A 21651-nucleotide genomic window follows, 5' to 3' on the forward strand; every position below is an offset into this window, starting at 1 on the left:
AACTTCATCATTTCTTGTGCGTCTACAGGAGACCAGTTAGAAAATGAAGGGGGGTTTTGCTCCAAAAATTGATGAGCGTATAAATTAGTTTGGCCCACCATGAGGTTTACAAAATCTTCAGAGAAAAAGACTTTGAAAAGGTCTATTTCTGTGAGGCCGGTGGTGTCAAACTTGATTCCTGATTCTGCCACGAAATCAGGAATCAGTGGCTCATAATTTTCGGGGGGTGAGATCCATAAGGGGTCAGTAGTGGGGGGCGCTGGTTCATCTTGTTTCCTGGGACGACTGCGTGGCGGTTCAGCAGCACTGGAGGAGGAGGAAGACAAGGAATCAGAAAAATAAAGAAAGGTGGGATCCTTTCCCTCGCTGTCAGAGGCAAGGAAAGCGTATGCCTCCTCCGCTGAATAGCGAGTTAGGCTATGTGCCCACGTTGCAGAAATGAAGCATATTTTTTACGCTTCTCCCTGGCAGGAAAAACGGATTTCCCGCCAGGTAGAAGCGTTTTTGCATGCGGGTTATCAAGCACTTTTAGCATCACTTGGAAAAGTGCTTGACAACTTGGTCACACTATATAAATCCATGCAACCGGCATGGATTTATAGTAGTGTGACCAAGTTAGTTAAAAAGAATAAGAATGGTGAAAAAAAAAATAAAATAAAGTTTATACTCACCTTCCGATGTCTTCCCGGTGTTTTGTCTGCTCCGTCCGGTGTCTTGCACTGCTTGTGGTAGTGTGAAGGACCTGCGGTGACGTCATTGAGCCATGGGATGGGTCACATGACTCAGTGACGTCATGGCAGGTCCTTCACATCAACGCGAACATTGCAAGACACCGTCCCGGAGCAGACAAAACACCGGGAAGACATCGGAAGGTGAGTATAAACTTTGTTTTTTATTTTAAATTCTTTTTTTTTAGTTTTCTATGTTACCCAGGTCTGGATGAGTCTTCTCTCCTCCAGACTTGGGTACCATCCGCACATAGAAACGCATATAATCCGTGAGTACAAATGTACTGACACGGATTATATGCGTCTCAATGCAAGTCAATGGCGGCGATTACGCTGCGTGTCCGCAAAATTAGTGGACATGCTGCGGATTTTTGACCGGCTTGTCATTGGGGACCATGAGGGGGGGCAGATTACCAAGCGTTTATGCTGCGGAAATTCCGCAGCATAAACGCTTGTAAAACGCTACGTGGGCACACAGCCTTAGGGATGAGGACATTTTTTTTATGTATGTGGTGCGTGTGTGGTGCGCACGAAAAAAAAAAAAACAGCCAAAAAACGAGCTATCAAGTGCTGATCAGTGCTTGGTGGCAGAAAGGGGTGGGGGGCAGGGCAGTAAAAAGAGGAGAATGGGGTGGATGCGGGGAGATCAGAGATAGACTTACCAAAGACTTCTCTGTTCTTATTTCAGCAGCAGCAGGATCAGGCTCTGGAGCAGGTAAGAGAAAGGTCTTGTGGTGTCACGGAGGCTTTTGTGGCACCACAAAGAAGATCAGCAGTGTAACCACCCTGTACAACTCCTCACCAACCGTGAGAAGATACAGGGTGGTACGGACAGCCAGGTCACAGGCCGGTCAGGCAATCTGATTGGATGACATCGATCGCACCAATCAGAGCCGGCTGGGGCCTGTGCAGACGTCACAGGGGGTCATGGAGCGGTGACAGGCAGGTCACCGCCCAGTTGTTCCCTGATTGGCGATCGCACAAATCAGAGCGGGATGGGGCCAGGGCTGGCGTTGCTAGGCAACAGCCTAGGATCGGTGCTCTTACGAACACCGAGCCTAGGCTGCACATCACTGTTTCAGGTAATCTGATTACCTGTAACAGTGAGAAGTGCTGTGATTGGTTGTTCAGAAATGAACAGCCAATCACAGTGATCGTGGTTGCAGCGACAGCCCCCCTCCCCCTGGATGATGACACCATCTACCCTAAGGTAAGATGGCGCCGGAAATTTAATGCGATCACCGCGACTTCAGTCACGGGACTGCATTTAAGATTGCGCGTAATAGTACATACCTGGTCCAATAGGCCCGGGCCAGTGTGACATACTATTACTGACCCCGTCAGAAAGTGGTTAAACATGAGCCATTTAAGAGAGCGTAGGAGTCAGGGAAATTGAGGAGTCGGATGTTTGGCTTACCGACTCCACAGCCCTGTATATATTCTTATTGTTGGATGGCCTAATTGTTATGTTCCTTGTGTGTGTGCCCACATTCATAGTAGATGATTCAATAATCAAGCTATTTAGATAAAATATATTCATTGAAATACAACTTTAGAACACAAACTTTAATTGTTAATATCCAATACACTCTGCAGTAAGTGGGGGGGGGGGGGGGGGGGGACGACAGTAACAAAAAACATACAGAATAACATTTGTGCAGTGTATGAATTCGAGAAATAGTATCGCCTCCATCAGCTCCCCTCCTTCATCGAAGACCTCAAATCTGATCTAATTATTTTAAGGCCAGAGAACAGATTAATCTCAACTAAAAGCCTAGATCTTAGATCAAGAATAGAACAGACACTTATGAAATATCCTATAGGAAAAATATTCAGCACTTACTGCATTCAAATACTGTACCCAATTCATATATTTTAGGAATCAGTCCATTTTATACCAACTCCACAGCCTTGAATCTCATCCTAGGGAAACACATCCGAAGCGTGTTTGGCTAAGGTTCGCCCGGAGCAATAAGAAAAAAAATGTTATGTGCACTTTTAGCATTTTTTTTTTAAATAGAGCAGGGGCACAAATGAAAAAACCCTGAAAAACTAAAATCACTGAAACTCCTTAAAGACCCATTAATTTTTAATGTAAAAACACTGCTGTTCATACATTCAGAGCTTTGAACTTTTTTCTTGCTTCAGTTTTTGAAAACCTCCTCGTAGAGAAAAAATAAATAAGTTGCATTTTGAACACTTCAATAAAATTGTGTGCACGTATACTTAGGCCCCATTAGAGGAGGTGTATCGCCGCCGAATGCCGAGCTCAGGTGTCCAAGGATCGGAGCCTACGGCCTCATATGGACGGTCTGGGTGCTCAGACGATGCGGGTCCTGGACGTGACCGAGGATCTGGCCAGGATTTACAGGTGTAGTAGAAATGCTATGAACACCTGCTGGCTGCATTAAAAGTGACATCCACTACTGGACACATGCGGGAGTTTGTCTGCACAGAATGACTGTTCAAACCTATCACAAGCACTCTGGACACACTTGGCCGAACAGCCCCGATCAGCAGCCGCTAATAGGCTGCGGCACTGTCACCTGCAGCGGGACGGCAAAGTTTCTCCCAAAGTGGCGTAAGCAGCACATTAGTGGCCACTGATCGGCTGCAGCGCTCACATCACATAAGGTTGATTACAAGCAGCAGGAGACCTGGCGCCGACAATCACCAGAACATTGCTGGTGGTGAGGACTACAGAATTTCACTGGTAGTCCAAGTAGAGGACAACCCCTTTAAATAGTCAGACATGTCGGATTGTTTGCAGCTTTCTACGACTGCCCCGTTTAGCAGTAAGGGCTCCGTATATGGCGCACGCACCCGATCGGCAGACGTTGTGCCATGTACAAAGGTGCCTATGATGGCAGTGATGTGGGCACAGATTGGGTGGCTTCTCAGAGGCCATAGTTTGATGCCACCTTGGTTTAATTGCAGATCAGTCACAGATTTTACCCACCCCATTGTGAAGAGGGAATCCACACCAGGACTCACGTGGATGAGTCCACAACAAGTCTGTGCCCACAGACGTGCGGACAAGTAATAAGCCCTACTGCAGCCATGTGTCCGGGACTGCAGCTCCGCACAGAAGACGCAGAGACTGAATTGTCCGTACTCCACCAGCTTCTATTCACGGACAACAAGCAGACTCCGGCGAGGAGCAGAGAGTGAGGAAGCAGCAGAGTCGCGTCCCCGGGAGCAGCTGCCGGTGTGCGGGGCAGTGTGAGGAGAGACCCCGCCATGATCTCCTCAGCCCCGGAAATGCTGCGCTCCCGCCCGCCCCCGGTGCCCGCGTCCTGCACACACCGCCTCCTATCTCCGCCCCCGGAGGCTGGGTGTGTATGACAAGAGAGCGGGCTTCTGTCCCCGTCCACAGCGCCGACAGTCGGGGGGACTAGTAGCCTCCCGCCGGCGGCAGGTGTGACGCCCTTCAGCCGGGCGCTCACCCGCAGCCATTTTGAATTAGCACAGACAAAGAGACGAGTCCCCCCTCCCCCTGCGCCGCTGAAGGCGCTATTAGTCCCAAGTTCCTGCCTCTAAACCCGTCTCCGCGCTCGGTTCAGTCCGCCAGGCCCGGCGCCGTGTACTGTGACCGCTGTCACCCCGGGAGCTCCGCTCCATTCCCTCCTGGAACACCAAATACCGCTCGCAGCCATTTGCCCACGCTTTATATAGGGCGGCGCCGGCCAATGGGGTAGTTGGTTTGGTGTGACGTGTTTAGCCAGCCGCGCCGGCGCAGAGCGCCGCTGCCCTCCTGGAGTTGAGCGGCGGAGTAAAGATGGCGGCGGGTTCGGATCTGTTGGATGATTTCTTCAACACGGACGTGGACGACAAAGTGGTCAGTGAACTGGTGGGCTCATTGGAGTCCCAACTGGCAGCCGCAGCCCACCACCACCATCACCACCACCACTCACAGCAGCCGCATCCGGGTCCCCCCGAGGTCCGCAACCAGGCCCTAGCCAACCATGTTGCCAGCCCTGGGGTAGGGGCAGCAGCCAGTGCCGGGGTCCAGCCAGAGCCGAAGATAGGAATCTCCCCGGGGATGCCTAAGACTGGTGAGCCGGGGGAGCGGTGTGGTGGAGGGCTGGCGGCGCCCTGCATGTGCCGGGGGTGCAGGGGGCTCACAGGGGGGACGAGGAGCTGCCTGCTGTCACTGGTGGGCTGTGAGCTCCTGCTGGGGGCTCCCGGGGGCCCTGCCTGTCTGTCCCTGAGGTCTGGCCGCCATCAGGGAAGTACTGGGGGTCATCAAACCTGCACAAAGTCACCCTGGGGGTGATTAGGGGTCACTGAGGGGTCCCCCAGGTGTGGGGGTGCCACATGTGTGTTGACTGCGCTCAGGGGGTCTGCAGATGCGCACTCTGTTATTTTGGCGCAAAGGGTCACATGATGCGACTTTCACGCCGCTCGTACAGCGCCACTCTCCGTTTCTTCTCACAACCGGTAACGGAAATGTCACGTGATCGCTGCAGTCATGTGACACCCATTAACTTTTACATGTCTGGTTACAGTCTTCTGCTAGTTTTGGTGGTTTCATTAGCTCGACAGTAAGGGGAAGCGCTGTGCCAGTTTGTGGGCACTTCTCAGAGCAAGGCGAAAGTTGTTCAAGGTTGTCTTGGTCAGGTAAGGGTGCGAAAGGGGTTAATGCACTGATGAGCTTAGAATGCAATGATCTGCCCCTGGTGCTGCAGATGCCAGATTGTAGAGCATGTCAGGGGCGTCTGATGCCCTGTGTCTCCCTCCTCTGTGGGATCACTGTGTCACACTGTTGTTCTGTCCCGTAGGAGCCGCTGTACCTGGAGTTCAAGGAAGCGTCATCAACAACAGCCGACCACAGACTGCGGCCCAGCAGCCGGATGATGTCCAGTCTGCTGGATCTGAAGCCCCAGGACCGCTGAGTCAAGCCAAAGCTGGGGTCCTTGGCACCATAGCGACTGCTCTGCCCAACCACGGCTCAGGGAACGCAAAGACTACAGCCCTGCAGACCATGAACGGGAATAATGTGGTATTAAACTCTCATGGACCTAGTGGGCATGCACCGGCATTTCAGGGGAATAGTAATCCTGCGCTAGGTGTTAACTTGGTCAACAACGGCCCCGCTCCTGTCGCCAAGGGTGGTGTAAACGCAGGGGCCAACACGGTAATTCAGACTTCTTATCTTGCAACGACTAATGTGTCAGCTTCTGTCATCTCCTCCTCGTCAACATCGACTTCTGGGGCAGCTGCGCAGCCTGCGGGCATGGCAGGTGTACCAACTACTGTAGCGCTGGTTAGACCTCTCGTGCATCAGGGAGTGCCAGCCACCCAAAATGGAAGCAATACTGTGATCAATTCCCCTTTGCCGGCTCCTGGCGGGGTTCCTCTGCAAATTAACAGCCAGCCCAGCCCGGTTTCTAGTCAGGTGATCAAGTCGGAGTCCCCCAAAACTATTATTCAGACTCCTCAGCAGAGCCAGCCTAACCCTGGAAATATGGTTATAGGACAGACTATGCAAGCAGGGCATCCTGGTCATGGAGGGGCAGCTCTTGCACCTGGCACCCCTGTGGCGATGGGCAAAGCGACAGTCAGCACTGTGCCTCAAAGCTTGCCAAGGACTCCTACAGCAGCACCAGCTGGTGGCATCAGGGCAACTATTGCACCTCCCATGTTGGCACCTCGGGTGCCGCAGCCTCCAAACCCAACCAACATCCAAAACTTTCAGCTACCCCCAGGTAAGAAGCTGTGTGTGTTTTGCTTGGCAGTAGCGCTCCCTCTCGCCTTCTGTTGTGTTGATGCTGCTGCATGTGATGCCGTGTCTGCGACCAATCACTGTCGGCTTGGCAGTAGTTCGTCCCTCCGTGTGCACATAGGTGCGGGGATCTGGGCTGTGAGCGTTGCCAGCAGTGGGGTGTGGGTTACCTGCCACAGCCCCTTCCTATGTCCCCGGCTGCCCCCATTTCCCAGTTTTGTGCCGAAGTGGTAGCAGCGGATCTAACTTTTCGTGGCTCGTTTGTGTTGTACACCTCGGATAACCCTTCACCTCTGTGATCGTGCCGGTTTGGGATATTTATTGAGTTTGAAAGTGGCGGACGATTTCGTTTCTATAGATTATTGCTAATAAAGCTACAGATTTCAAATGTCATTTGTCTTTCTGTACTTTTATATTGATGATGGCCGCATAGGATGTGCGCAGTATTCATTCTTGTGTATTGTGGTACTGACAGCGGAGAAAGAGATGGGGTCCTCGGGGGGGCTTATTTACACCCTGACCACTATAGTTTTCTCATATCCGCATCATGAATGGACTCCTCACTATATTCAAGACCTCTGGTTGCTGTAAGCGATTGATAACTGACCGGAGGTTGATCGTATACTTCACAGCTGTCATTTTGTGACAGTTGTATCCAGTCTATATACAGATCTCCTATGTTCTGATAGTTTGCTACAATGTATCAGTGCAGATTACTCTAATGGCTTTAGCTGAAAGAAGGCAACTATGGTACAGCTGTGGTGATCCTGGCTGTGAGAAGGATATGTCTCCATTCACTGACAGCAAGTTCTGAACTTGAGATTGGACAGAAGTTGCACCCTAAGCAGCTTAGACGGATTGCTTGTCTTGTTTCCGCAGATTTCTAGGAAGTAGGAGTTAGAAAACTTGGTTTCTGTATCTTGGGATATTGAATGACAGCGGATGAGGGGCGGAGTCTTATACTGGAGGTTCTATATATATAAACTGGATTCGTATCAATGTGCGTGTTTGTATGTTTGTCATTTACGACTTGTCAAAATTGGGTCAACTCCCTTGAATGTTAGAGGAGTGCACCTGCAGGACTGTTCTGTGCGTGTACAGTTACGTATACCCGTACAGGTGGGCACGAGGGCACACAGTTCTTAGCCGAGGACTTGTGTAAAATGTAAAACTGTTCAAACAATACTTTACGCATTACATCCAGTGTAGACAATGTTTTGTGAACTCATTCAGCCAGACTGACTCTGCTACAATGTACCTGCGCTGATACATTGTAGCAAACTATCAGACCCAAGATGTGTTTCATAGAGGATTATTCACACACTGAGGAGGGAGATTCATTCTGGAGGGTTTTAGCGTCTGCATCTGAATGTGAACGTTCGACTTCGCTGTCATGAAGCAGAGATATTGAAATGGTGATTAAATTGTAACTCACAGTAGATTAGAAAAGTGCAGAACCTTTTATGAACTTTGTTAAAAAAAAAAAAAAAAAAAACACATTTGGGCTCAATTCAGACATCAGGTATTTTTCTCATACACAAGAAAACAGAAACAATGTCATCAGTGTTTGTTCTGTGTGTCAGTTTTTACCATCAGTGATTTTCACACGGAAAAATAAATGGCAAAACTTCTACTTGTGGCAGTGTTAATTACGGACTGTACAACGACGCCTTCCGTGTGTTCACTGTGATTTTAACTGAGTCGTAGACTTGTACGGATATTTGTTGTATATAAGAAAAAAAAAAGTGTCCATTTTTGATTTGCTGGCTCGTGGTCTGCAAAAAATCCTCCCAAAACACGGCCATGTGTATAGATCTAATAGGTACGTGTTATATCTGTGAACACCACAGATAGAACTTGTATGTGAAAACTGGCATTAACTAAAATGGACTGGGACTGTAGGTAATCTGTGACCTACACGGGTCACCACGTGGCACATATGGTGGCTAACATGTCTTGGGGCACTTGTATTACTGCAGTGGAGGTCTCCACTTCTTCAGCTTCTCGGTCAAGAGGAGGATTTTTACTATAAACCTGTTGCGGGTTAGAGCGCTATTCACACTCTAAACCATCTGATTGTATTCTGCTAGCTTTACACTAAAAATCCCGCTGCCACCTCCTATGATGTGCAATATAAATAAGCTCCTATCGACATGGATGGTAAAATAGAAAAGATCATCCCCTTACATGACCCCACTTGCATCATGGGATCTGTTTGACATTGCAGGCCCTGTACTTTTCAGTGGGTACCTTATCACAGCCCCTTCCAATACTGACCCATTATACCACCGTGATGTGTCCACTATATACCCTCATGGTAACGAGCTGCCACGGTTTGAGAATCTTGTCTCATAGATGATAAACATAAAATGAAAAGTGCTGCCAGTCTCCGCTCCAAAGGGGGAGAGGGAAAGAAAACTTTTTTTTTTTTACCGACACTTCATTTCCAGCCCTTTTTTCTATCAGCCTTGGCACACACCTGTAGTACAGTGGTGATATGCACTTACCATGCCAACTCCTGCCCCCTGCCCAAATGAGCCTGTGAAGATTGCGGGAAGCTCTAGTTTGGGTGCAGTCGCACCTGCATATTGTTACTAGAGCAGGTCGCAGTGCTTGCAGCCTGGTCAGCGCTGTCTTCTCAGCACTGAGAGGGGCACCTAGCGGAGCAGGTAAGATTCTTTACCAGCAGGTCCCAGGAACTTTGATGTGCGGCACCTTTTGCTTTTTCTCTGCTTTGCAGAACACAATGCCGAACAGATGCCATTTAGTTCCATTTAGTTGTACGTTCAGCTCTGCTACATCTGTCGTGCACATAGGATGATATAGTATGTATTTGTAGGCCTTTATTATCTCTGACTTGTGTGACTAATGTGCCTTCTATGAAGTATAGGAGGATGCTAGAATATAAAATACTGTTGACTTTGGGAGCCAGTTAGTTCACTCCAAGAGCCAAGTGACCTGGGAATAAAAAAAAAAAAATACATTGACAACTCAAGAAGCTCCTCACCTGCATCCCATTTCTGTATTTGTCGGCTACCTGCCCCCCAAATATGTGTATATTCCCCACTGCCCCGGAGTCTTGCTGATGGCCGTACTGTGAGAGGTGTAGGCTTTGCAGATACACTTGTATCCAGTCTCTCCAGCTCTTCTGAATCTATAGCTCCCAGCAAATAGTCGGGGAGTTGTAGGGTTGTTACAGGGCGGAAATAATTTTTAAAGTTGTTTTTCTATGATTTTATAAAATTCCCATAAGTAACAGAAGGAATGACCTCCTCTCCATCAGACTTCTGACCGCTGCTGGCAATTCCCATAAGTAACAGAAGGAATGACCTCCTCTCCATCAGACTTCTGACCGCTGCTGGCAATTCCCATAAATAACAGAAGGAATGACCTCCTCTCCATCAGACTTCTGACCTCTGCTGGCAGTTGCCAGCAGCGTGGACAACACGTGGGTATGATTGGCTGCAGTGGTCAGGTGACTGATGGACAACATAATCATATATGGTATCTGTGGGGATTATTGGGGGTAAGAAATGCTTCTTAATTTTCTAACCTTACATGGCAGATCACATAAGGTTACAGAAAACCTTACGGCTCTACCAGAGTGAAGTATATTTGGTTCAAAAAGCCAAATTGAACTCGGCTGGGGGAATAAAGGAATTCTTTTCCCAATATTTGATGGGATCTGTAGGATGGGGAGGGGGGAGATCATGGCTTTTCCTTTGTATTTTCCCACCAAATTTACACACAGCGCAGTAATACGCGTGACTAAAGCATTGGGCTGTGTTCACATCTGCATCAGAAGCTCAATTAGGAGCCTCCTCTCCAGATCTCCCCTTACTGGAAAAAATAGTACAGCTTTCTGCTCCTATTTCTCAGATAAAATGATGGACACCACAACTGAAACTTGATGTACCTTAATACTGTCAGTGGGGTCCATTGGGTGCCCTATGGGTCTACCATGTGACTGATTTTACCCCCTGGATGAAAAGAGACGTCCATTTTTCTGTTCCTACATGGCTACCATTCGTGGTCCAAGTATGGACTGCGATGTCTGAATCAGCTGCAGGTCTTCTGACCCAATTCAGCAGCCTCAGGAGACTCACGGCCGGTACGGACATCGCAGTCCGTTCTTCGACCTGAAATATCAGACATGTGAAACCGGCCTTACAGAATAGAAAAACCTAATTCCAAGTGTATGTGTGAATAAAGCCTTAGGGGCCATAAAAGGCTTGAAAAGTATAAAAGGGCAACAAAAAGTGTAATATGTATCACAATATCCTACTTGCGACCGTGGCTGCGTGCTTTATCTATAACATAAATGTCATCCATATACATGTCCGTAACTATAAACCCATAATAAAAAGAAACAACCATCAGGCTTTAACTTCTTTTAACCATTTAAGGCTTCGAAAGCCGAAATGTGGCTAAAAGAGACTGTTCTTCAGGCAGCGAAGAAGACTCTTCAGGGAAAAAACACCATCGGTGGTTTCTCAAAATGTCTTCTGCTTTAAAAACTGTGCAGGTCCACTGGTGTCTATACAGTACCGAGCGCACATAGGAATAATCCTCTAGACCCATCTGGGAGGGTTATAGCGTATCCCATCTGTGGACCCCCATCTTTCTCAAGGGCTGGGCCCTAGTTACAGAGTTAGTGTGACCCACAACTGTCATACAAATGAATGGGGAGAACAGCACATGTACGGACACCTCTCCAGTTCTGTTTGTGCATGACAGCGCCCCCGTCTCAAGGTATATATGGGTCTCAGTGGGTGATACCGTAAATGTCTGTTATGGGACAACTTCTTTATTGGGAACCTGTCATAGTTTCTGATCACCGTAAACCACAATAACAGTTATATAGGGGCTAGAAAGATCTTTATAACATATCCTTGTATGATGGAGAGTAAATTAGAGATTGCAATAATACATCTTTCTGTAGGATAACTTCTATTATTACTGCTGCTATGCAATACTGAAATGTCTCTCCAGTCTCGAGAAATGGTGGGTTCCCTTAAAGATCTATTGGGGGCACATTATGTGCATGGAAATTTTACATTTAGAAAACACAATTACACTGCAGTTTTTGGCCAAATAATTATTTTTTCTACATAATTTGAGTAGACTGCAGCTTTTGAACAGTGGCCTGAACCGTCGGTGGCTTCTCGTGGCTATTCAGTTAGGAGGCAGATTGTGGCTTAGACTTCTCGGCTCCTTTCCTCCATATGGGACCTAGCCCTGTAGGTATTGGGGCACCCCCTTTATGCATCAATGGCTATGAATGTAAAATGATGGAGAGCTCCTTTACCCCCACGTATGCCACTTTCTTGCTCACATGGTTTAGAGATGTGTAAGTGCCCATGTAGTGCCATTACTTTAGGGTGTTCTGTAGGTTCCCATACATTAGTCTGTTAGGTGCCCTAGTGATTATATCAGCAGGTTCAGTCTATGGTGATATTTCTGGGAGTGACTTGAGGTCATTGGCTTTAGTCAGTTATGATTTTCCTATAATGAAAGATCATTATGGACCTATGGCTGCAATTATCTGCCGACCGAGCAAAACTCTTGTTCATTGGGTGAGTGGATCATTCATGCTTGCACAAAAATCCTCTTTTTTGGCAGCACTTTGTCCTGTATACTGCTGCTGCAATGATATTCTATGGGCACAAAGTGATCGTATGACTTAATTCTGTACACATGGAATAGTGATTGGGAGGCTACAAAGGGGCCTTTAACCACTGCTCGACTTTTATATGGCTTATCGACGGTCATTTATCAGCGGCGATCGCAGGTGTGAATTGGCCACAAGTTATTGAGTGGAATTAATTCAGCTCTCCTAACCCGAACTCTGCACCCTCCTAGGCCTATGTGAGGCTGTCGCGTTTGGGTCAGGAGACCCTCACCTGGTCCATGCGTTGTCAGAGTATGGACCACGTAAGGTGTGAATCCAGCCTAACTATGTAAAGTACCTGGAGCTGAGTTTGGAGAAGGGTAGGAAACTGACCTGGAGTTTTGTAGCTTGATTGTGTGTCGGTTCTCCTATTTAACAGTTTTTTTTTTTTTTTATGATTATACTTGTCATGTTTGACTGTTTTCAATATTCTTGTCTTCTCTTTATTATTATGAAAAGATTTGGCTGCTTCTATTTTACTTATTGTAAAGCTGGGTTCACATGAGCGTATGCAAAATAGTCCATTTTCCGTTCATTAAATACAGACTATTTTTTTTTAACCGTATTTTTAAAATGGTAATGAATCCGTGAAAGGCATGACTTGCGGATGGTGACCCCATATATTATCCCCTTTTTTATGCACCTGTTGACTTACAATGGTTGGGTCTGATCCAGAGTACGGATCAAAGTAGTGCATGCTATGATTTTTTTTTACATGCAGTCCATCAGCTATCAATCTGTGTGTGTATAAAAGAAAAAAACCCTGTAACTGATGCCAACTGCTATCTTTGTGCAAATAAGGCCTTACTCCTTCTCTGCTCCACACTACTACGCTGTTTCCTCCAGGTAGAGACCAGAATTGATGTGTTTGTGACAGTTTCCGCTCGTATCTTGTGATGGTTTTCATTGCAAAATGTAGATTGAAGAGTGAGAGCAAGCTACCCGGCCTTGGGTCTCAGGCACTTATCTTGTGAGTCCGTACTGTATCTTTATGTGCCTCCAGTCTTATATAGAGGCCCCCAGAGGATTGCGCGATATGTATTACAGGTATTCCTCCCCTGAAAGCTTGCCAGCAGGGAAGAATGCTATGTATATAGCGGGCATCTTTGATTAGTTAGAAAGAATCTGAATAATTGTGTTCTGCTGGAGACGGCTCGTTTCGGTATGACAAGCCAGGCATTTCACCTCCAGTGGACACAGGGATGCGAGACCTCTAGAGCATCTTTTAGTGGGGGGCAAACGTCTGCTACTTATAAAACTCGTCTTCTAAATTCCCCCATGCATCCTTCAGATTCTGGAAATTATCCCCCCAACTCAAGAAGACTTTTCTCCACCTTTTTGAAGCCTGGAAAAGCAATAGAAAATCCATCTGTTCAGAAAATGCTGTCACCATCCGACCATATGAGCTGATGCTACGTCCACATACTAGGTAGTGAAGAAAGCTGGAGGACTCCAGATGTACAGACACTGCGGTAATGGTGTACAGGACCTCAATAGTATCAAGGTGGCTGCCATGGGGAATGAGGAGTTAACATGGCGTCTTATATTGGTGGAACGCCAAAAGCCTACGGAAGATCAAGTCGAGGTCGAAACGCGTTGCCCAATAACTATGTGTTACAGGTCACTGGATGATCCTCTTTCTCCACTCTATTGAGGGCTCGTACACCATTACCGCAGTACTCTCCTCACTACCTCAATGTTCCCCACTTTCTGGTTAGAATTTTTGGATTTTGGGAATTGTCAACAGTAGTGATTTACACACATGAGGTCTTCTATTAGTGTTGTACCCTAAGTACAACTAAATCAGGTGAGAAAAATGTAGTTCTCTCCTTTGGGATTGTGCTCCTACGAAAATACACCAGAAAGCGCTCTTTTTCTTCTCTCTCCTTTCCCCCCTTCCCTCTTGGGGTGGGTCGACGGTCTCCTCCTGTACCAGTCTCAACATTTTTCATTCGTACAGTGCCCTGGAATTAATGGTGCCACAAAATAAAAAATGGAAAGGAGTTGTCTTCATGTGACCGTACCGGAAGGTTCCTTTTTAAAATGGGCAATGTGTAGGTCGGTTAGTGCTGTGATCACCCTTTATTATTACTGGTACCGGCAGGACTAGTCTTGGCTGTAGACGACAGAGGACATTGTGTCAATAGTCTAGTCATTTTGGAAGAACTAAAGATAAAGTGGAGAAAAAGGTCATTTGATAGAAGAACTGTGGAATAAAAACTACCCTGTTCCAGCGTATACGGTGTGTATGACAAAATGCACATAGCATAATGGCTCTATGGGACAGTTCAGATCTGATGAATCCACTGTCCTGTTATCCTTTGCTGTCCATGTTGACCGTTCACTGATGACCTCAAGGAAAGGTTTGGCCACGATACGCAGCAGACACGTATTCTATCTGCTGTGGGTTGGCATAACCACCCAGATTACCCATGTGGGGCTAAACGTGATCGTTACTCCACATTGATGCTCTAAAACTAATTAATGTAAAGTCAAGATGTAGTGATGGGGTGCAAAGTATCCTGAACATTGGCCTTGCACGTGTGATTGTAGTTGTTGGTCTTCTTTTTGACATGTGGTATAGTACTCTCATGATTGACACCTTCAGTGTTCACATACCTTTTCGCTCTGTTTTTCATGCAGCACCTACTCATTATAATTTATGGGGCTGTTCACATGCCAGTGTTGTATTTTATTGTTTTTCATTGTATTTGCAGATCGTGTCTACAAAAAAAAGTTAGAGACATGTCAGTTTTTGATCCAAGTGACAGCTCAAAATTACGTATAGAAGTCTATGGGTCCGTGATAAATCACTGACCGCACACATTGTCATCCGCATGCTGTCCGTTGTTAACACTATGATGGGTAGGAGAAGCTTTGCAATTTATTTAATTTGTTTTTACGAGAAAATCACAAATAAAAGACTGATGGTGAAAACTGACATATTGATAAAGACACCGTATCAAAAACCTTGACAAAAATTGGACCTTTTTTTTTTTTTTTTGAGAAAAATCACTGCATTTTGATTAAGGCCTCGATCTATGGTTAGATGCTACTTTTCTCCATTGATATCATTTTGACTGTTCATATATTTGTGCTGCTGCACCGTCATTCTGCTTGGCTGACCCTCCCACAAAGCAGACATTTCTTTTCTGACCTATCCATATAGATTGTACCATCCTTACCTGTCATGTGAAGACCGCTTTAGGCCACCTTCACAGGTCCTGCTTTTACCGGTACTGTTTTTTCCAGGGTTCCGTGTCTGTGTGACATACTTGTATGTGTGCCTCATCTGTGTTGCCTCCGTGTGCACGTGTGCTGTGCGTGTGACACATACCGGAATAGAAATTACAGATGTTTAGGTGTTAAAGATGTGCAAGATAGAGAAATTTATCTAATTAGTGTCTTGTTTGTGTAGCTTACTGTAAATGTTTTAAACTAATAAATGGAAAAAAAACAATGTGGGGTCCCCCTTTTTTTTTGATAACCAGCAAAAGTAAAGCAGACACCTGTGGGCTAATATTGTCAGGCTGGTAAGGTCCCTAGTTATTGGATCCATCCCAGCCTAAAAATACCAGCCCACAGCCTCCCCAGAGTTGGCACATTGCAGTAGATGCGCCAATTCTGGCGCTTTTGCCTTTGCTCTTCCCAATTGCCCTGGTGCGGTGGCAATCTGGGTAATGGGGCTTGGGGTTGATGTCAACTGTGAATTGTCAAAAAACCCAGCTGGCATCAAGCCCTGGTATTAGTAATGGAGAGGTGTTTATCAGACACCCCCATAACTAACCCAGTAAGCAAAAAAAAAAAAATCACACACAAAAAAATACTTTATTTGAATAAACACTCCCCCACACTTTCCCTGGTTCACCAATTTCTTAAAAAAAAAAAAAATCCCACTTAGGACCGACTTAGTCCAGCGCTTCCCACAACGTCCCCCCTAATCTGGCTCATTCTACGCTTAGCGAGACCCGGCGACTCTGATGTGCGGTGACGTCAGTAAGGTTCATGGTTGTTGTGCACCTCCGATCATGTGCAGTGTGCCTCTCTGAAGCCAGCACGCGTACACTCGGCTTCAGAGGATCCATGCAGTGAGGGAAAGAAGCTGCGAGCATGCACGAGGTATGTATAGCTCTGGCGATGACGCCGGTGCTTGTAAGTCTTGTTATCACACCCACAGGGGGGAGTGATAACATGCTAAGTGAGCCGACTAGTCTGGGAACACTGATGCCCCATCGACTAGTCAAAGGACTCCTTTATCATATCATATAAACTGACTTTAGAAATATTTTTTCTAAAGATCTGTTTGTGTGTAATGTAATAAGGGATTGTTAGGCAGGGTATTTATATATGCAAACACAACTGCTGGTGGTTCTGGGGGCACTGGGGACCTGACAGTTCTCTTTTAATATAAAACCCTTCAGACATCATTGGCACCAAAATCACTGTATACCAGTGTAATACGAGGGGCGTTCATTAAAGATTTCCCCTGACCCACTTCCTGTGGACTGGGAGCAATGAAAGTTATTAGTCCTTGTCTACATAGGTGCCACCTAGGGACACACACTTCTCCCATCTCTTTAGGCAACTGTAAACACCTCACTTGTAGAAGTCGACAGGTTGCTCCAAAAGCCACGTTGTGACTTCGGAAATCAGAGTCTCATCATCAGGAAAATGCTTGCCCTTCAAAAATAACTTCATTTTTGGAAAGAGGTGGAAGTCCAATGGTGCGAGGTCGGGTGAATAAGGGGGATGCGGTAGAATTTCAAAGCCACAGGTGCATGCTTCCATTTGGGCATCATGTGAGTTGTGAACTTGGACATTGTCTTGCAGAAGGCGGACACCTTTGTTGAGCATGCCACGTCTCTTGGTTTTGATGGCCTCCTGCAATTTCTGCAGCAGTGAAGCATAGTATGCCTCAGTGATCATGGTACCCTTTTCTAGGAAATCCATCAATACTACTTCGTGATGGTCCGAAAATACTGTGAGCATGACCTTTCCTGCCGAGGTTTGGGCACTTGCCTTCCTTGGAGGCGGTGAGTCATGATGCTTCCATTGCATTGGCTTGACTTTAGTCTCAGGATCCTAGTGATGGACCCAGCTTTCATCCTGTGTGATCAGTCTGTTGAAAAAGTCCTCCTGGTTTCCATGGCACATCGTCAATAGAGCCTGAGAGCATTCGACTCGTTCCTGCTTCTGGAAAGGTGTGAGCAGCCGGGGAACCCAGCGAGCGGATACCTTATGCATATGAAGATGGTCTTGGATGATTTTTTTCCACGGACCCCACACTAATCTTGACATTTTGGGCTAAGTGGCGAATGGTTACGCAGCGATTTTCCAAAATGTCAACCTCCACTTGCTGGATGGTGTGTTCATCGATAGCGGAGTGCGGTCGCCCTGGAATTGGAGCCGTTTCCATCGAAGTCCGGCCACATTTGAATTGACTATGCCACTTGTTGACTACATCATGTGATAGGGAATAGTCACCATAAACCTTTTCATCTCATCATACATCTCCCTTAGTGTGCGGTCTTTTCAAGTGGAGGAACTTGATGACTGCTCTGTATTCCACTGGGTCCATTATCACCCCGCACACCACTTCAGCACCTGTAAAAGAAAGACCTTTATCAGTTCTGAGTCGCAAATTGGCAAGTAACCTATAGAGACTTATATCATTACACATGTGAAGTTTCATCATCCTGTGATAAATAGAAGTGGGTCAGGGGAAATCTTTACTGAACACCCCTCGTATATCTCAAGGTTGTCTATCTCGATGTTTGCACATCCAACACCTAAACATCTGTAATTTCTATTCCAGTACATGGCACACGGATGTCACACCTGTGTCGTCCATGTGCACGTGTGCGGTATGTGTTGTCACCTGTGCTGCAGAAAAAAAAGCAGACATGTCTATGTATGGGTCACATGGTCTTTGTGAAAACCAGGGCTGGGGAGTCGGTAAACCAAACCTCAATTTCCATGACTCCTACTCCACGACTCCCTCATACATGGCTCGTGTTTAAGTGATAAATTTACTGTAGCACAGATTCATCTCAGCTAAAAGTCTAGACCCTTAGATCAGGAATAGGACAGACATTTATAGGACATTTCATAACTTTCCCAAATTCTTATGAAAAAATATTCTCCACAAATTGCACTGAACTACTGTACCCAATTTATTATATATTTTAGGAGTTAGAGTCAGTCCATTTTATACCGACTGTGACTCCACCAAAATGGGCTCCAACTCCATAGCCCTGGTGAAAACACAGACATGTGCGCAGCCTCATAGATTATTATGTGTGTGCATGTGAAAAATAATACCGCATGTATTGGAAACATGGACGTCTGAAGGAGTCTGTCAGCGCAGAATGACTGTTCAAGCCAAGCACAGGCGCTCGGTGTACCTTTAGCTTGGCCAATCATTTAAATACACTTTCCCTCCGACTTGTTTTCCATCTATCTTTGCCCTTCACTGGCTCTATAAAGTCAGAGCTGTCAATCAAAGAAGAAAGAGCGTGAGACAAGTAGGTGGGAGGGTGCACTGAACTGTTTGGCTACACCAAGGGTGCACCGAGTGAGTGTGCTGGGTTTGAATAGTCATTTTGTGCCAACATATACCCTTTAAATAACTCAAGTGTTGCCCCATATGTGCGAGTAAAATTTTTGCCAGACCCACAGATTGTGGCAGGACTTGACCAATTGATATGCACAGAAAAATTCACCAATAAAAGTATTCTTTATTAGATATGCATTAGAAAAGGAAAACTACTTTAAAACTATCCAGGCATTCCAATAGCCAGTACTCTTAGGGCTGCAATTTTCAGAAAACTATAACTATTCAACCATATTGTATAAGTCTGTCAGTGATGGGTGTTAATATGACCCTATCACATTCCCTGCTTGTCCGGAGGTTGGCACCCTAGGCAACTGACATACCACCACCACCACCACCACCACTCAACGAAGACTGGCCCTAGTAATACCTGGTGGGCCCAAAAATCCCTAATACTAGGATTAACCAGCCAAAAAAGTACAGCAAACTGCTAAGTAATAAGGGTAATTCTATAGAACAGGTATGCTAGCTAAAGGCAGACATAACATAACAAGGATACCTCAGCCACAGGTTTAATATCTCAGCATGTAACCAATATATTCATGCGATCAATCAGTCCCCAATATGTCTAGCACAGTCTGTATGTAGATAATGGTTATGGCATGTTGTAGCTTCTCTCTTCTCATAGTCAATATTCATAAGTCTACTTAATTGTTCTGTGCAGATCCCATTTATAGGACTTGGTAAATCGCTTTTTTGATGGATTGGGCTTGTAAGATTTATGCGTGCCGGTCCTTTATCATGGATATAAGCCACTATGAGTCTATTTATTTCCCTCTCCCCAGTGAGAACAGATGCCTGCTCGGCCAATCTGAGAGTGCATGTACATAGCAAAGCTGCTGAAGGTGTAAGGGCCCCAGTCACATAACTCTCTGCGGCAAGTTCTCTGAACACCACCCTTGGCTATGAATATTTTGACTCCTGTGTAACTTTTGTTGATTTCAGTTGCAATAACGATACATATTTTTTGATATTTTGACAATGAGAGATATTATTTTTCACACACAACTATAAATCATCCTATGGGTGTGCTCTGTATGCAGTTACCCAGCGTGGCTTGATGGCCGCATACAAATAACAGGTGGTGAGACTTGGAAACCTCAGGATGAACGAGGGACACTGAGTAGATTTCACGGCTGTCTTCTTGCCTGATTTGCATGTGAAATGGATCTTTATTGGATTTTTATGAAAAACTCTTAGTGAAATGTCATCCTTTGCTGTCCAACCTGTATCGTATTGCCAGATCTTTCCATACAACTTGAAGCATCTGGCATTTTTATATTGGACCCAACACAAGCTATGGGGCTATAAGTGTATAGCTTTACAGGTGGTCATCCAAATCTACCACCCAAGTGTATATGCGTCACTGATTTCAGACACCGAATTAAACATTTCCCAAAAAAATCTGCGGAAGTTAATCAGCAGCTAAAACAACACTTGATGTATGTAACAGTGTGTGAATTTGGCCCCACAGACCCCAGAGATTTACTAACTGTTTTTTTTTTTTTTCTTTTCAATGGCTCAAATATTAGATGTATAGGTTATTGGCCACCCTGCAGTCCAAGCGTGCCCAGTTACCTGGAAAAGGAGCACAACTGCTGCAACCATGCCACTCGCCCGGCCTGTCAATCTTCAGCAGTGCTCCGCCCATTGCAGAATAGGAAACCGGGAACCTTCAGCTCCTCAACATTCATCTCAAGACAGCTACTTTAAAAGAGGTGTCCAAAATCCATTGATCTCACCGATGTTTGGGAACTGTCCAGTGGTGATGTTGACCACACGTATGTGACCGCTGCAGATACCAATCATGGATCTTGGTGGTCACGGGTCAACTGTACTACCCAATCTGCTGAGGTCAGTGCTTGGCTAGCTCAGTCCGGTGTGCATAGTCGGCATCTCATCAGTGGAAGGCAATGCACAAAAACTGGCAAGACCATTGGAGAGGTAGAGGATTTACTTGGCGAGTACAAGTTTTTTTTTTCATCAAGTATTCTGCTTTGTAGATCTTAAAGATTACGGTTATTACACAGCCTATATATTTATCTCTTAGGTTAAGTTCCCACAGTGAGCTTTTGACGCTGCATATGTTTGCTGCTCAAAAGAAACCCCACATCTTACAGTTCCAGCAAAGTGGATGGGATTTATAGAAATCTCCTGCCCACTGTACTTCTTTTTATTTTCTTTTACGCTGCCTAATCGGACCTGTTGTATGTGTTAGAATTCCACAACATGTCAATTTCTAAGACTTTTATTTGTGGATTTTCCCCATATAATTGCATTAGATGCAGAAGATCCGCAGGTAAAAAAAAAAATGTGTCTGCAGCTGAAACGCATAATGTCTGCGTATCAATCAAGTTTTTCTAAAGCCAAATACTAGGAAATATCAAAAATAAAGCTGCTTTATTTAAAACATGATCCATCAAAGCTGCGCTATATTATTAGTGTAGAGAAAAACGAAGAGATCCAAGATTATAAAACAATTTAATTTTATTTAGTCAATCAATAAAAATGAGAAACATGATATAAAAATATATGTATGGCATATCAACAAGAGATAAAACACAAGTAGTCGAATTTACCTAAGGCCACGTGCACACTTTGAGTATTTGGTGAATTTTTTACCTCAGTATTTGTAAGCCAAAACCAGGAGTGGGTGATAAATACAGAAGTGGTGACGTGTTTCTATTAGGGTACGTTCCTATGATCAGTGTTTGTCCAGGCTTTCACACAGCTAAATCTCCGCATGAATCCCACACCTCAGCTCACTTTTTCACACGTGCGTTTTTGTCTCTCTTTGGTCTGTTAGATTAGATGTGCGGAGATATAGATAGATATGGGGTAGATGGCACTAGCTAGAAATCCTTGAGATATATAATTAGTGCCGTGTGTGTGTAATTTACTTGTATTAACTAAA

At 45.6% G+C, this 21651-nt stretch overlaps 1 protein-coding gene across 2 annotated transcripts in view; it reads left to right on the top strand.

Annotated features, from left to right (window-relative positions):
• Nucleotides 1–4400: 4400 nt before the first annotated feature.
• The window catches only part of TAF4 (TATA-box binding protein associated factor 4), a 56686-nt gene continuing 39435 nt past the window's right edge, over nt 4401–21651 (top strand). For both annotated transcript variants that reach the window (XM_073683017.1, XM_073683018.1), the window contains exons 1-2: nt 4401–4783; nt 5510–6436. In XM_073683017.1, coding sequence (XP_073539118.1) covers nt 4507–4783; nt 5510–6436 — 1204 coding nt within the window. In that variant the 5' untranslated portion in view covers nt 4401–4506. The remainder of the gene's footprint in view (nt 4784–5509; nt 6437–21651) is intronic.

This window comes from Phyllobates terribilis, unplaced genomic scaffold (genome assembly GCF_046119375.1).
Source record: "Phyllobates terribilis strain yellow unplaced genomic scaffold, ASM4611937v1 Scaffold_5__5_contigs__length_657084704, whole genome shotgun sequence".
NCBI classification, from domain to species: domain Eukaryota; kingdom Metazoa; phylum Chordata; class Amphibia; order Anura; family Dendrobatidae; genus Phyllobates; species Phyllobates terribilis.